General features: G+C 43.3%; 1 protein-coding gene across 1 annotated transcript in view; it reads right to left on the reverse strand.

The window, feature by feature from the left end:
• Window positions 1-7,877: 7,877 nt before the first annotated feature.
• Window positions 7,878-12,818, reverse strand: part of HMGCS1 (3-hydroxy-3-methylglutaryl-CoA synthase 1) — a 53,134-nt gene continuing 48,193 nt past the window's right edge. The window contains exons 8-10 of the mRNA XM_086960601.1: window positions 11,837-11,962; window positions 11,052-11,221; window positions 7,878-8,959 (exon numbers count right to left, since the gene is read on the reverse strand). Coding sequence (XP_086816727.1) covers window positions 8,870-8,959; window positions 11,052-11,221; window positions 11,837-11,962 — 386 coding nt within the window. The 3' untranslated portion in view covers window positions 7,878-8,869. The remainder of the gene's footprint in view (window positions 8,960-11,051; window positions 11,222-11,836; window positions 11,963-12,818) is intronic.

Below are 12,818 nucleotides of genomic sequence, written 5' to 3' on the forward strand. Positions count from 1 at the left end.
CCTGCCAGCACTGTGACAAGCACCGCCTTCATCTCACACCGCGACCCTGGTCTCACCGACAACGCCATCTGACGCCAACACCAAGCCGCTACTCGCACTGCGACCTGAGGGCACAACGCGCTGCACTTTGCACCGCAGCACCAGACGCCAGCGCTCCTGACTTCATCAGACGGGAGATCGATCTGCAACGCATGTGAAGTCGAGGGCCCCAGCGACCCCGGTACCGACGCCGTGCTTTTGGCAGCTCAACGTGAGGTCATCGACGCCCTGCATTTCCGAAAGGTACTATTTGCGGGTCTGCCCAACACCATAGCTGACCCGCGACGTCCCGGTCAGCCAGTGCGGTTTGGATTTGTTTGTTCACGACGCCGGGATTGTCCCGGACGGAGCGATCGACATCAAGGAACTGTGTTTTCACCGTATCTTTGCAAATGAAAGACATTTTGCAACGCATCTATTTTGAAAGTTCTGTATTGTGGATTTTTACTGTATTTTGTCGTTAGTATATAAACATTATTGGCATTTTTTTTTAACTGATGTGGTGTCCTTGTTTAGTGCTTACATTGTATTACTTTTGTTTATGTGCAAATGCTTTACACACTGCCTCTACGATAAGCCGGACTGATCGTGCCAAGCTACCCAGGGGGTGAGCAGGGGTTATTTTAGGAGTGTAATTCCCTTATCCTGACTAGAGTGGTGGTTTCTGCCTGGCTTTGGTGCAAACCTTACTCAACCAGAAATCCCATTTCTAACATTGGTTGTCAGCGGTGAGGATATAACTTGAGTTTGCACTTGACTTGCAGGGATTGTTGTGCACTACTACCATATTGCAGATCATTACATGCCACATGCTGGTTCTTTATCTTTTTGGCCTATTTTAGATCTTGCCAGTTTGAACTTGCTACTCATCTGTTGCATCCTTTGAGGAGGATAGGTTGGAATCCTACAACTTAAAGGAATTGAAAACCATTTGCAGGAACCTGAAAGTCCAGGTCAGAGGCCTCCTGTTTATCATGGATCAATGTCGGTTTCATACTAATGTGCCTTTATTCCCTCTTTGCAGAGTGCCTTCTCAAAACCAAACTACATTTTCCAGCTGCCCTGGGAAGCATCCATCTTTGGCATGTCCTAGGTGCAGTCTACCTCGAAAAAGGCGGCCCGCCCATCAACCACTGCTCATTATTCAGTCAACCTCACTGAGATCAGGAGCTCCTTCTTCCTGTCAGCTGGGAAGCTCTCAGGAGGTTCCACAATGGATTTCTAAATTGGAAGTCTCTTGGAAGTTCTTCGGTCCGGCTCTCACTGATCTCTTGATGTCCTGCCAGCTCCCGCTGTGAACTATGTGTTCTGTGGATTTTCTCAGTGTTTATAACTAGTTATTGGCATGGTTATATGCAATATATTTTTACATGATGAGCAGCATAATAGGAAAATTAACATTCTAGCCTCAATATTCATATTGAACTATAATTTTACTAGCAGAATCTCTGCTGTATTTCAGGATATTGTTTTGTTTTATTTATTAACCTTTTGGTCTCCTTCCCTGCTGTTCCCTTCTCAAACCCTTCCCCCAGTCTGGCCACTTTGATTCTTGGTGCTATAATAGCAAGCCAAATCAGAGGTGACGGGAGGTGGGCCATTGAGAGCATCGCACAGATTCCAAGGAAACAGACGTCCACTGTGACCGTGTAGAACTCTTGCATAAGTACCCAGCATAGAAGGTAACAACTCAAGAGTTGAGATACTGGTATTTAGGGAGTTCATCTAGGTGGTGCAGACAGCTGCATGTCCATCATTTTTTGGTGTTTTCCAGTAGTGGTAAACTGACATCATTTACAAATGTAGTCTGCCATTACATTTGGAAATGCTAGCTCTTTAATACAAGCAGCACTATTTTCACTAAGGACGCAATCAGCACTGGAAACATTGTAAAAACAGTAATTCTTTTGAGAACAGATTTAAATGAACAGTTTGATCTGAGCCCAACAGCACAGAAATCAGTTAAAGTAGGTTTCCTGGTGAAAGGTGTCACAGTATCTAAAAATCCAAACTAACGTTAAAGAAACATCCTAGAATGGCTATTGTTAGTGACCTTTATTGATGCAAGATAGAGGCTCTTTTAACCTTCTTGTAAAAAACTGTAAAATTGGACTTGGATCACCAGGAAACTATCACTGAATTGACATTCCACTTGCAGAAAACAATACTTTACTTACGTTCGGCAACGCCTTCTCTGAAAGAGTCTAGAAAGAGGCATATTTCTTACCTTTAGAATTATCCCCAGGCATCAGACTGGATCAGAACATTTTTCGTAAGCAGTACTCCTAAGTAGTGTTATTCAGCTCCACATTATGTCGTCTGTGCCGTAAGTGACCCTTGTCCCTAGAAATCTGTTCGCATAGCGGGGAGAATGGGTGGGTCGGTAAGGAATCTGCAGCTAGAGTCTACTAAATTAGGCATTACCGAAGGTACACAACTTGTTCAGCTGATAAAGCCTTCTAGCCGCAGATTCTTTACCTTAGAAAAGATACCCAAGCAATACCTTCCAAGAGGTGCGTCTGCAGATCAATTTCACAAGAGGAAGTCTTGCAGGACCGAAAGGGCTAAAGGGCTAATGTTCGGTGAAAGTGTGAAAGGAGGCCCACGAAGCTGCCTTGCAGATATCCAGGACTGGAACTCAGCATGCTAATGCCCTGCTAGAAGCCTTTGGTCTGGGAAAATTAGCACACAAGCCCTTAGCGAGTTGCTTCTTAGCCAATGAGTAGCAGATTTTAATACAGAGCATGATTCATCAGTAGATGGTCCTTTTCTGTACAGCCTTACCCTTCTTTTCTCCAACATACCCCCAAAAAGAGTTGGTCGTGCACCCGGAACTCTCATGTGCTCCTCTCCCTTGGAGGGATGAGGAAGAGTGTAAAAAGTAGGCACAGTGATAATTTGGTTACATGAAATGGAATGACCACTTTTGAAGAAAGGAAATGGTCAGACGAAGCACCAGTTTGCCTGGGTAGATGTTAAGATAAGGAGGCTTGGATGACAAGGCTTGAAGCTCACCATCCCTCCGGGAAAATGTTATTCCCACGAGAAAGGCCATCTTGATGGAAGGAGCCCGAGTGGACAATTATGAAGAGGCACAAAGGGAGCGCAGATAAGTAAAGTGAGGACAAGATTGAATTCCCACTGGGGCACAACCAAAAGAGTGAGAAAGCATATGTTGCAAACCTGTAAAAAACCTATGTACAATAGGGGATTGGCAAACGAAGCTTAGTCAGGCAACCGAAGAAAAGCAGAGATTGCTGACCGGTATCTGGGGAAGGGAAAGAATAAACAGAAACACCTGAAAAAAGGGGGGCAAGCAATTTTCTGTTCACAGAGGCCCTGTACTGGTCTTGGTCCAAATCTCAAGCAGGACGTCAGTAAATGCCTCATTGAAACAGAGAAGCGGTTCTGATGGGGACACTCCTGGATGGAGCACTTCCGTCAAAAAATTAGTGACAAATTAGCACTGAAGGCAGGCTAAGGTCCAGGATCTCAGCAGCTCTCCCCACGACCATTGCGAAAGAAGCTCCCTCCTCTGTAGCAAAGGTAGGGGGGAGAAAGCATGGCAGTATCTGGACAAGTATCCAGTCCACTGGCTTCACTCACAACCTCAGCCTCGTCCAGCTGTTCTTCATAAGGCTGGTATTCTTCAGGATCCAGTGAACCTTCCTAATCCTTCCAGAGTCGTAGCCATTGGAATAGGGTTCAGGCTCTGGCCTCGAAGGCAGGGCTCCAGTGGCGCCGGACGATGCCCCTCTGGCTCCATGTCGGAGTTGGGGATGAGAATGGTGATGGCACTGCCATTGTGCGCAGCGAGCATCTGCGAAGGTTTAGGTGGTACAGATCCGGATCCATCTGTGGATCCATGGGGCCCGACTTGCACCAAAGCTGCTGGCGTGGATCTAGTAGGGGTCCCTATCGAACCAGCGGAGGCTGAAAATGCACTGGAGCGAACAAGCAGCTTAAAGACTAGGTGTATGGCTACAAACTCTTTGTTATGTTATGTTGAAATACATTTATAAAGCGCACGTACACCGGGGAGGTTTCATGGCGCTACTTTGCTTAATACCCAAGTTCTAATGCGCATTTAGAAGGCCTGACAGGTCTTAAGAAGGCTTCTGAAGCGGAGGAGATTGGTACAGAGGCGTATTTCGGCGGGAATGGAGTTCCAGAGCATAGGGGCCAGAATGGCAAACCTGGCACCACCAGTACGCTTTATTTTAAAAGGAGGGGGTGGACAGAAGTAACTTTTTATGCTGAACGAAGATTTCGCGTGGGAACGTGCTTGTTGATCAGGTTATTCATAAATTTAGGACTTCTCCCATTGAGTGATTTAAAAGTAAGGCACCCGACCTTGAAGGCACAGTGCTGGACTACCGGTAGCCAGTGAGGGTTCTTCAGGAGAGGAGCAACATGAAGATGCCGTGGTTGATGAACGAGCAGGCGAGCCGCCTGGTTTTGGACCAGCTTTAGGCGTTTTGATAGATAAAGGGGGATGCCGAAGTAGAGCGTATTAGCATAGTCAATGTAGGACATAACCACGGCTATAATCACCTGAGTCCTGGCTTCATAAATAAGAAGCCTGCAGATCTTTTTTATTTACCCAAGTTGGAAACAGCAGGTAGAAATCACTGACCCCATCTGTGGCTTCATCGTGAGATCCTGATTGAGGATTACCCCAAGGCTCTGAGTTTGATGGGGAGGGGGGCTTGCCCAATTCCTTGGGCCAAAATTGAGGGCCCCATGGATTTTTAGTAATGCCACCGGTTAGAACCAACTCGGTCTTGTCCGGGTTCAGCGTAAGATGGTTGCTGTTCATCCACTGACTAATGAACAGCATGGTGGACTGAAAGATGTGGATCAACTCAGGAGTTGCTGATAGGAAAGAGGAGTTGAAAGTCGTCAGCATAGTTAAATGTGCAGACTTGACGCTCTTTCAGGGCTCGGACAAGAGGGAGAAGGTACAGATTAAAAAGCAAGGGAGAGAGTGAAGAGTCCTGAGGGACTCTTCAAGAAATTTTTATTCTGAGGGCAGTAAACTGCTATGCATACTGCCTGCGAGCGGTTTTCTAGAAAAGAAGTGACCCAGTCAAGGGCGGGTCCCGTGATTCCCACGTCTCTAACACGATCGACCAGAAGATTATGGTCGACCGTGTCAAAGGCCGCAGAAAGATAGAGCAGGCAAGGGCCTGCGGGAGCCACCATCGACCTTGTCGCGGAGAGTGTCTAACACTGATAAGATCACCGCCTCCGTAGAATGGGCCGGGTGGAACCCTGCTTGATGAGAATCAAGGAATTCTGATTCTTCCAGGAAATCAGTGAGACATCTCATGAGGTGTGCTTCCAAAACCTTCGCTAGGTAAGGAAGAAGAGAGAGTGGTCGATAGTTTGCTAACGTTTGTGGATCTGCACCAGGCTTCTTCAAAAGGGGAATGACAATTGCCTCCTTGAAGGTGGCAGGGACAATGCCCTGGGATAGTGATTCATACAAGAGATTAAGGGCAGGACTGGGTATGGTAGTAAACATTTCTTTCAGAATGCTAAAAGGGCAACAGTCAGTGGGGGAGCCATATTTGACTTTAGAGAGGAGGTCCGCAAAGGTAAGCTCGTAAATTTTGGGGAATTGCATAAAGATGCTGTAATTTTGGGTGATGGACAGACTAGAGTCCAGATTTTTGCAGGCTGGAATGCTGGACTTTATTTTTATGATTTCATCAATGAAGAAATAGTTCAAGGAATTGCAAAAGGTTTAGGAGGGTTCAGGTTTGATTGAAATTCTATCGGGGTTGGATAGCTCATTTACTATGGAGCAGATCTTTCATGCGATTAGTGGCGGACAGAATTTTTGAGAAGTATACTGCCTTGGCAGTAAAGATGGATTTTTTAAAATATGTTTTCATGGTGTTTATGTAGAGACATTTGTCTTCTGGTAAATAGTTGCATCTCCATTTTCCCTCCAATTGCCATAGGGCTAGTTTATAATTTTTCAGCTCGGCGGAGAACGATTTCTGGGCATTGTGACGATGGAAGGCATGGTCTTTCCTGGGGGGCGCAAATTTGTCACTAGCAACCAATAACCAGCTAGTTGACTGTTCGTCAGCCCGGTTGATGGAAGAGTTGACAGGGGGGAGAGAGTTGGCAAGTGAGTCAAGAACTAATGGTTTATCGATTTTATTCCAGTTTCTGCTTGTGCCGCCTCCTCGGCAGGGTGATTTGATAGGGAAGTTGTCATGGATAGTAAATGTAAGTACACAATGATACTGATACAGGGGACATAGCTATATTGGTTGTCCAGATCTGGTCAAGGATATGTCCCCTTGATGTGAGTAGCAGTGGTAACTTGTTGTACAAGGTTTAGTCCTGAGAGTAGCTCACTAAGTTCGTCCGATTGGGGACCACCTGATGTTTCACCAATCAGCATGACCTTCCCATGGTAGGTAATCCGCTGGCAGACAAGTTGATATTGAAGCACCAAGAAAGACTTCAAATGAGACAAGGGCCTCTAGCTTCATGACCGCTCCCAGGACCTTCCTCTCAACCGGGACTGTAAATTTCACAGCTTTGCTCGTTGACCTTCCATAAGGTTGAGGGAGCACTCCCGCAAGGCCTTCAGGTGCATGGCGCGCCAGGCAGAGCAGGTCCCTGGGACGTGATCCCGCTCGAGGCACCATAAGGCATAAAAGATGCGGGTCTGTCACCAACATCTGTCAGTGACTGGCACTGCTGGGGCTTGAAGCCGACCTACTTAAAGACATCCCTGCCACACCGGGAGGTAAACCTCAAAAATGACTTTCCACAAAATATAGAAAAATGACTGAGTGGTAGGTTTTTCTTGATCTGAGCTGGCTGGCACGGAAAGAAAAGAACTGATATTAGCGCGCCTGGGTGTCACCTATATAGGCACTGCAAATGTGAGTTCTGGCACGGGCGACACCAAGCAGAGCCAAACAAAGTCACCTACCGGCACACAGGGGTACTGCTCACGAAAGACTTCCAGATCCAGTCTGCCATCTGGGGAGAATTCTATGGTAAAGCATGTGCAGATAGAAGTCTCTATCAGCTACAGCTTTCTCAATTAAGTTGCACTGCCACATTAGGTTCCACCTCATGAATGTGATAAAACTAAGCCCACTTATTAAACATTTTAGGAACAAGGATCCATAAAAAAACATAATGAAGTAAAATGTATTTTTAAAGGACTCAAAGCGAGATTTTGATTACCATTCGACCGGGAAATAAGAAATAATTATAAGACAGACTTTTTGGTCACAATCCAGCAATGGAAAAACTAAACTACTCATGGGGAGGACGGTTAGAAGTACATAGGTTACCCAAATCGTACCATGCCCCAATTTATGAGAGTATATAGCATACCTTGATGCAATCTATCAACGAACATATTAACCTTTTGGTCTGTCAACACCTCAAGTTATTTACTCATTCGCAATACTTTCAAGTAGCACTTCACTCCTCACACTTCACTACGGCAGTTGAAAAGAACTACGTCAAACTGCCCATTGGGCATTGCAGCGCTGACCCAACAAGGAGCTGCCCTATGATAAAGCATGACACCCTTTAGGGTGTGTCAGGGCCCTTGCTCCTGTAGGATCAGATCTCCCAACTTGATCCCTCAGGCACCTCCGACCTTTTTTTCCACAATAGGAACTGCACACCTCTATGTACCCTTACATTCCTGGGGCCGTGCATGCTGAGCCTTGAACGGCCCTCTGTCCCTCCTTTTGTAGATTGAAAGTCTATAAATAGACAATTAAACACACTACATTAATTTATTTGCTGGCTGAGCTTTTGTTGCAAAAAATAAAACAGAAACACAAATCTATGTTTAAATATCTGTGAGAGCTTTATTTTAGCAGGTCACCTCTTTAAGCTGGGACACGTTTCTCATCAAGTTACTGGTGTCAGACTACTCATTTGTGCACTACAATGTAGGCAGTATCAGAGCTGAACTTAAGCAATTTGAATCATTCACGTCCTGCATATTAGAATTTTACAGTTATATTTGTAGCAAACTGACTGTACAAAAACATTCACAGTAAATTATTCTAGATAATCTTTAAATACACTACATTGAATTACACAACAGAATGCAACCAGTTTCTCAACGTTTCGTGACATTCTCAGTACATTTATATTTAGATATACAAACCGTTCAACTGTAACATTTTTAAAAAAAGCTCATTTTAAATTAGTTTAGATTTTCTACACGTTTTTAAGTTAGCAAGGCTTTCAGCCAGAACAGAGCAGCAGTATGTGCTTGAAAATGTAAGTGCTTGCCATGTTAATTTGAGATTCTACAATGTCTTATCCTCTTAAAATCCAAGTTAGAGTTAAAACAGGAGGATTACTGCAGACAAATGCTGCATTCAAAACAGTTCAACGCTGCTATAAAAGATCTTACTGAAGGGTGACCAGGGATTTATTAAAACATCCCAGCTTGTAAACCATGACAAAACTGGTTGCCATTCCAACAGATGTGCAGTATGTCAAACATTCTCATCAGAACAGTGAAAACCCATTTTAAAAAAAAGAGAACTATTTACAAAAGAAATGGCAGCCCAAAACGCTGAGTTTCCAGCACTGTGGTGATCTGATCGCTGAATGATTAAAAAAAACATATTGAAATGCTTTGTAGTGTTAATTTCTGCAAAATGTAATGGACCCTAAACTTGGACTCAGAACAAGTTGTAGATACATATAAGCTTGAAAAATTACCAATTTCTCAGTCATTCTTTTTTGTACAATAAGCAGTGCTATCAGTCTTTGTTCTTTTTGTTAACCCGTTCGCCTTCAGTGGTGTTTCAGTGGCGTTTTAATGTTCTCCGTTTGTTAGAATGGTAACTGATTCCTGTCCTGCAGATGTAGGAAGCCTTGGAACTTTTTTAGCAGGGCTTGGAATGTGCTAGAGAGAAATAGGAAAAAACAAAAAAGTTATTATTTGTAAATAAAATCCCCAACATCAAAATTAATTTGATTAGCTCAAAGTTGGCTGAATATTTGAACGTAGGCAATATCTAAGGAGACAATTAACCAGCATGTGCCCTCAAGCATTTTAAGTTGGGTAAAATGGACCTGCTATAGGTTACAGATATGCATTTTCAAGATAAAGTTTCTATAGTTAAATTCTTTCAGTATATGAAAAGAAAAATTCACATGGTGGAATCTCTCTGGCCGCATGGGTGAGGTAAGGCACATTTCTCTGAGGACAAAGAAGTGGGTATAATCTAGTTACAAGGCATTAGCTGAAGATTAATGATGAAACGGTCTACAACTTCACTGGAGCATACTTTTTTTTTTTTTTTTAGGTTTCAATGATTTTTATTGGATTTGGCAAACGCAAGCAGTACCGCCCAGGTGCTGCGCACGACCAACGGCCGACGCAGCCCCGCTCACTGCGTAGAACGCCCGCACCACAGCGGAATGTCTGCCGCGGTAAACGTGTACATTCAGGACAGAACTAGGCACCACGTTTAGTAAATTTGTGCGATGTATTTTTTAAGTCATATGCAATGGTTCCTTTAGCTAGCATCTGCCAGTCTCCGAAGCCAGAGTTCCACTGGGGGGTGGGGGGGACCTCATGTTACAACAAGATACCATTCAGGAGTGCCTCATTTTTATCTTGAATATAGAATGTTACCACGCTAGATGTTATTTAGAAGTTTGTTAAAGCTACAGAAGATCACTGGGGAGTCAACTGGCAGAGTGCTGCTGGTGTTCAAAGTACATGTTTCACTCGCCATGCTAGACTTTCTGGCATGGATTAGCAAGTGAAAGATATTTGATCATTTATACAAAATGTGCCACTGCTCTGGCCTTCCAGAGCACCAATCGTAATTTCTATAAGAAAATGAAACCCCTCCTTATATTCATTTACTGCCGGCTACTCAGTAGGAAATTATTCAAATTCTACAACTCCGATTCCAGTATCAAAGCATAGGAGTGCCTCCATCTCCAGGGAGCCCAGTCGTGAATCAATCTACCAACTGACATACGCAAAGAACCTTCCCTTTTTAAACGTAGGAGATCTCTTAGACAATGAATATTTTCAATCTAATTGATTTTCTTTCCTCTCCCATCAGCCTGGTCAGTCTCAAGATTTTCATAATCCACCCCACCAACTCTTTACTGGTTCAGCTCTTTAAAAACTAGCCTTAGGCCCTCTCCCTTCTACACACTCTACCATGTCTTTAGGAGATATTATCTCATCTTCTGAGTTTTCCCATCATCACTGTATCCGTGACAGACAAATCATCTTCACCTTTCCCATTATTGTTACTACTCTCCAGACTAAAATTAATGGATGCCTCACAGCTATTCCTCTTTGGGTGGACATGTGTTCTATTCTGCACTACACAAAGACTGGGTTAATCTACTTACCTTCCAACTCAGTGCATGCACATCAATCTATTCCTAGGTTATTCCCTTCAACAGTATCATGTTATCACGATTAACCTTAGGGTAATAGATCAGGCTTCAATTCTCAGATGAAAAGTCCTGTCATCTGAATCGGTGAAGCAGGTGGTCATCTGGTCAAGACTTTTCTGGAACTGGCATGGGTCAGTCAAATCTTCTGAATGGCATTAAAGATGTAGCTCTTGACAACACAGATGAGCAATTATGTTGTCTCAGTATAAAATAAGTAAACCTGTGGTGGCCTTTACATACTTGAAAAGGAAGCATGTAAGTTGGCGGGCACAGAGCTGGTACGTCGGCCAGGAGGACCATCGTTGGCTATTAAAGCCCAAGTACGCACCTGTAGATTTTAAGGGGTTCATCTAGAGTCTTGTGCAACGAGTTAACAAAAATGAATAATCTCTGAATCTCACGTCAATAATCTTGACGAAGTTCTGATGAACCGTCTTATTTCTTTTTATATTCATAGTATCAATATCTGCAAATACATCTATTTTGTTACAGTTTGATTCATGCACTGGACTATACTTTTGAACAAAAACATCAATAAAAAAAAAGTAACTGCTCTTTGGCCAATTTACCTCATTAATCACATTTGAATGGATAACGTCTACTCCAGTCCCAGCTTCTAGTGGTTGATCATCCAATACTGTGTGCCGAGCGTACTGCCGTCTGTGCTTTTCATCCACATGCACAAGGTACCATGTCCCTGCAAACAGGTCATCCACTGAGCCCTGTGGCCTGTAATTGGCTACATGAGTAAACAAAATTCGGTAAGATCCGGTTAACTTATTTTCATGCAATACATGCATTTACTTTTCTTTGTCCTACAATGTTGTTGAGAACATATACTATATCTAAACATATTGCTCGAACTTCTGCCAAACTTACATCCTGTCATTTAATTCATGTCAGTCCATGATTACTAGATTAACACTGACAAAAAACCCAGTAGAGCTCATTAGTTATCTAGTATGCCCTCTAAGACAAACCAAGCCCAGCACATCCTTTGATCGTACCACGTTGATTCTGTGGATATTTCAGACATGCTGCTCTTCCCAAAATGGCTGCCCTTATCCCAGTTGTGCCTGCCAGCAGCAGGCTCTTTACAAATCATATGACTCAGTTCTGCACCTGTCTATTGTATAAGACTAGCGGGTTTAAAACCATATAGGCTTTGGAGTGTAGTTTTGGCTACTTAATGTGTATTAAACTTGCACCAAAGTGGAGGATTAAGACTAACAAAATGGGATTTCCAAAAAGGAACTGATGACAACAGAACATTTAAGCATGAATATACTCCGCCCAACCAACTGACTGTTAACACACACTAATTGAAGCCATCAACTGAACTCATTTCTTATACCTAAATGATGGGTTTCTTGTCTGAGTTTCATATTTTCAGCAAAGATCTTTGGTTGAACACATCTTCGTGAGTCAAGTCGTGCTTTAAGGTCAGACAAGCTGGCAGTCATTTTATGCAAAGACGAACCTACAAAAGAAAAGTTTCACAAATTGAGTATGGACAGATCTGCAGTATGAAGATCAATACATGTTGTCCTTTTTCTTTGTTCAAATACCTTAAAAATGGATGGGTTCCTTTGTACAATGTTATGTGTGTTTAAAAGTGCAAGGCAACTTTTGAATAATACATTTTACCAAGCCTGGACAATGAGATTTTTTACCCGATATAAATTGGTTGGGTTTTAGAGTTTGCCTTTAGCAAAAATAAATTTAAGACTATTTATGTGCCAAACCAGACTAATATTAAAACAATCTCGAAATGGGGTGACAGCAACATATCCTTGTGCCCTCGAAGAATGTACTATACCACAACATAACCACTTTGTAGTGCTAGGAACCTCTTTGGAGGCAACAGTTTTTCCTTCTTGCAGCAGTGTTTGTGATTAAGACCATGCAATGGTTTTCCATATTTTTCATTGCTAACAAGGATGGATGGGGAATTTGATAGTATCTACATACATCTGGACTTCCAGTTAAGGCTGCGTATTGTGTCGTAGGCAACGGAGAGCGGTCATGATTAGGATTTGCAGTTGGTCTAGGAGCATGCGGTTTATCTCCTGAGCAAAGTTATGGTCCTGCACCAGCGATCGTAACTTTGCTCAGGTAAGGGAGATTTGCAAAGAGTCCGAAGTTCCAGGAATCAGTGTCTGGTTTTACCAAAAACGAAGTACTTTTGGCATACTTTGTGAACCCTTGGAATAGGACCTGTGGGAAAGAAGAATTCTTGGTGGTCAGGCCTGGGTCTAGTATGGTGAAGTGACTGGTAAATCACAGAAACACAATAAGGGTTGGTTGGGAGATCCTTTGAGTCTATTCCAGTGGCT

Source organism: Lissotriton vulgaris, chromosome 3_1, assembly GCF_964263255.1.
Source record: "Lissotriton vulgaris chromosome 3_1, aLisVul1.2, whole genome shotgun sequence".
In the NCBI taxonomy this organism is placed as follows: domain Eukaryota; kingdom Metazoa; phylum Chordata; class Amphibia; order Caudata; family Salamandridae; genus Lissotriton; species Lissotriton vulgaris.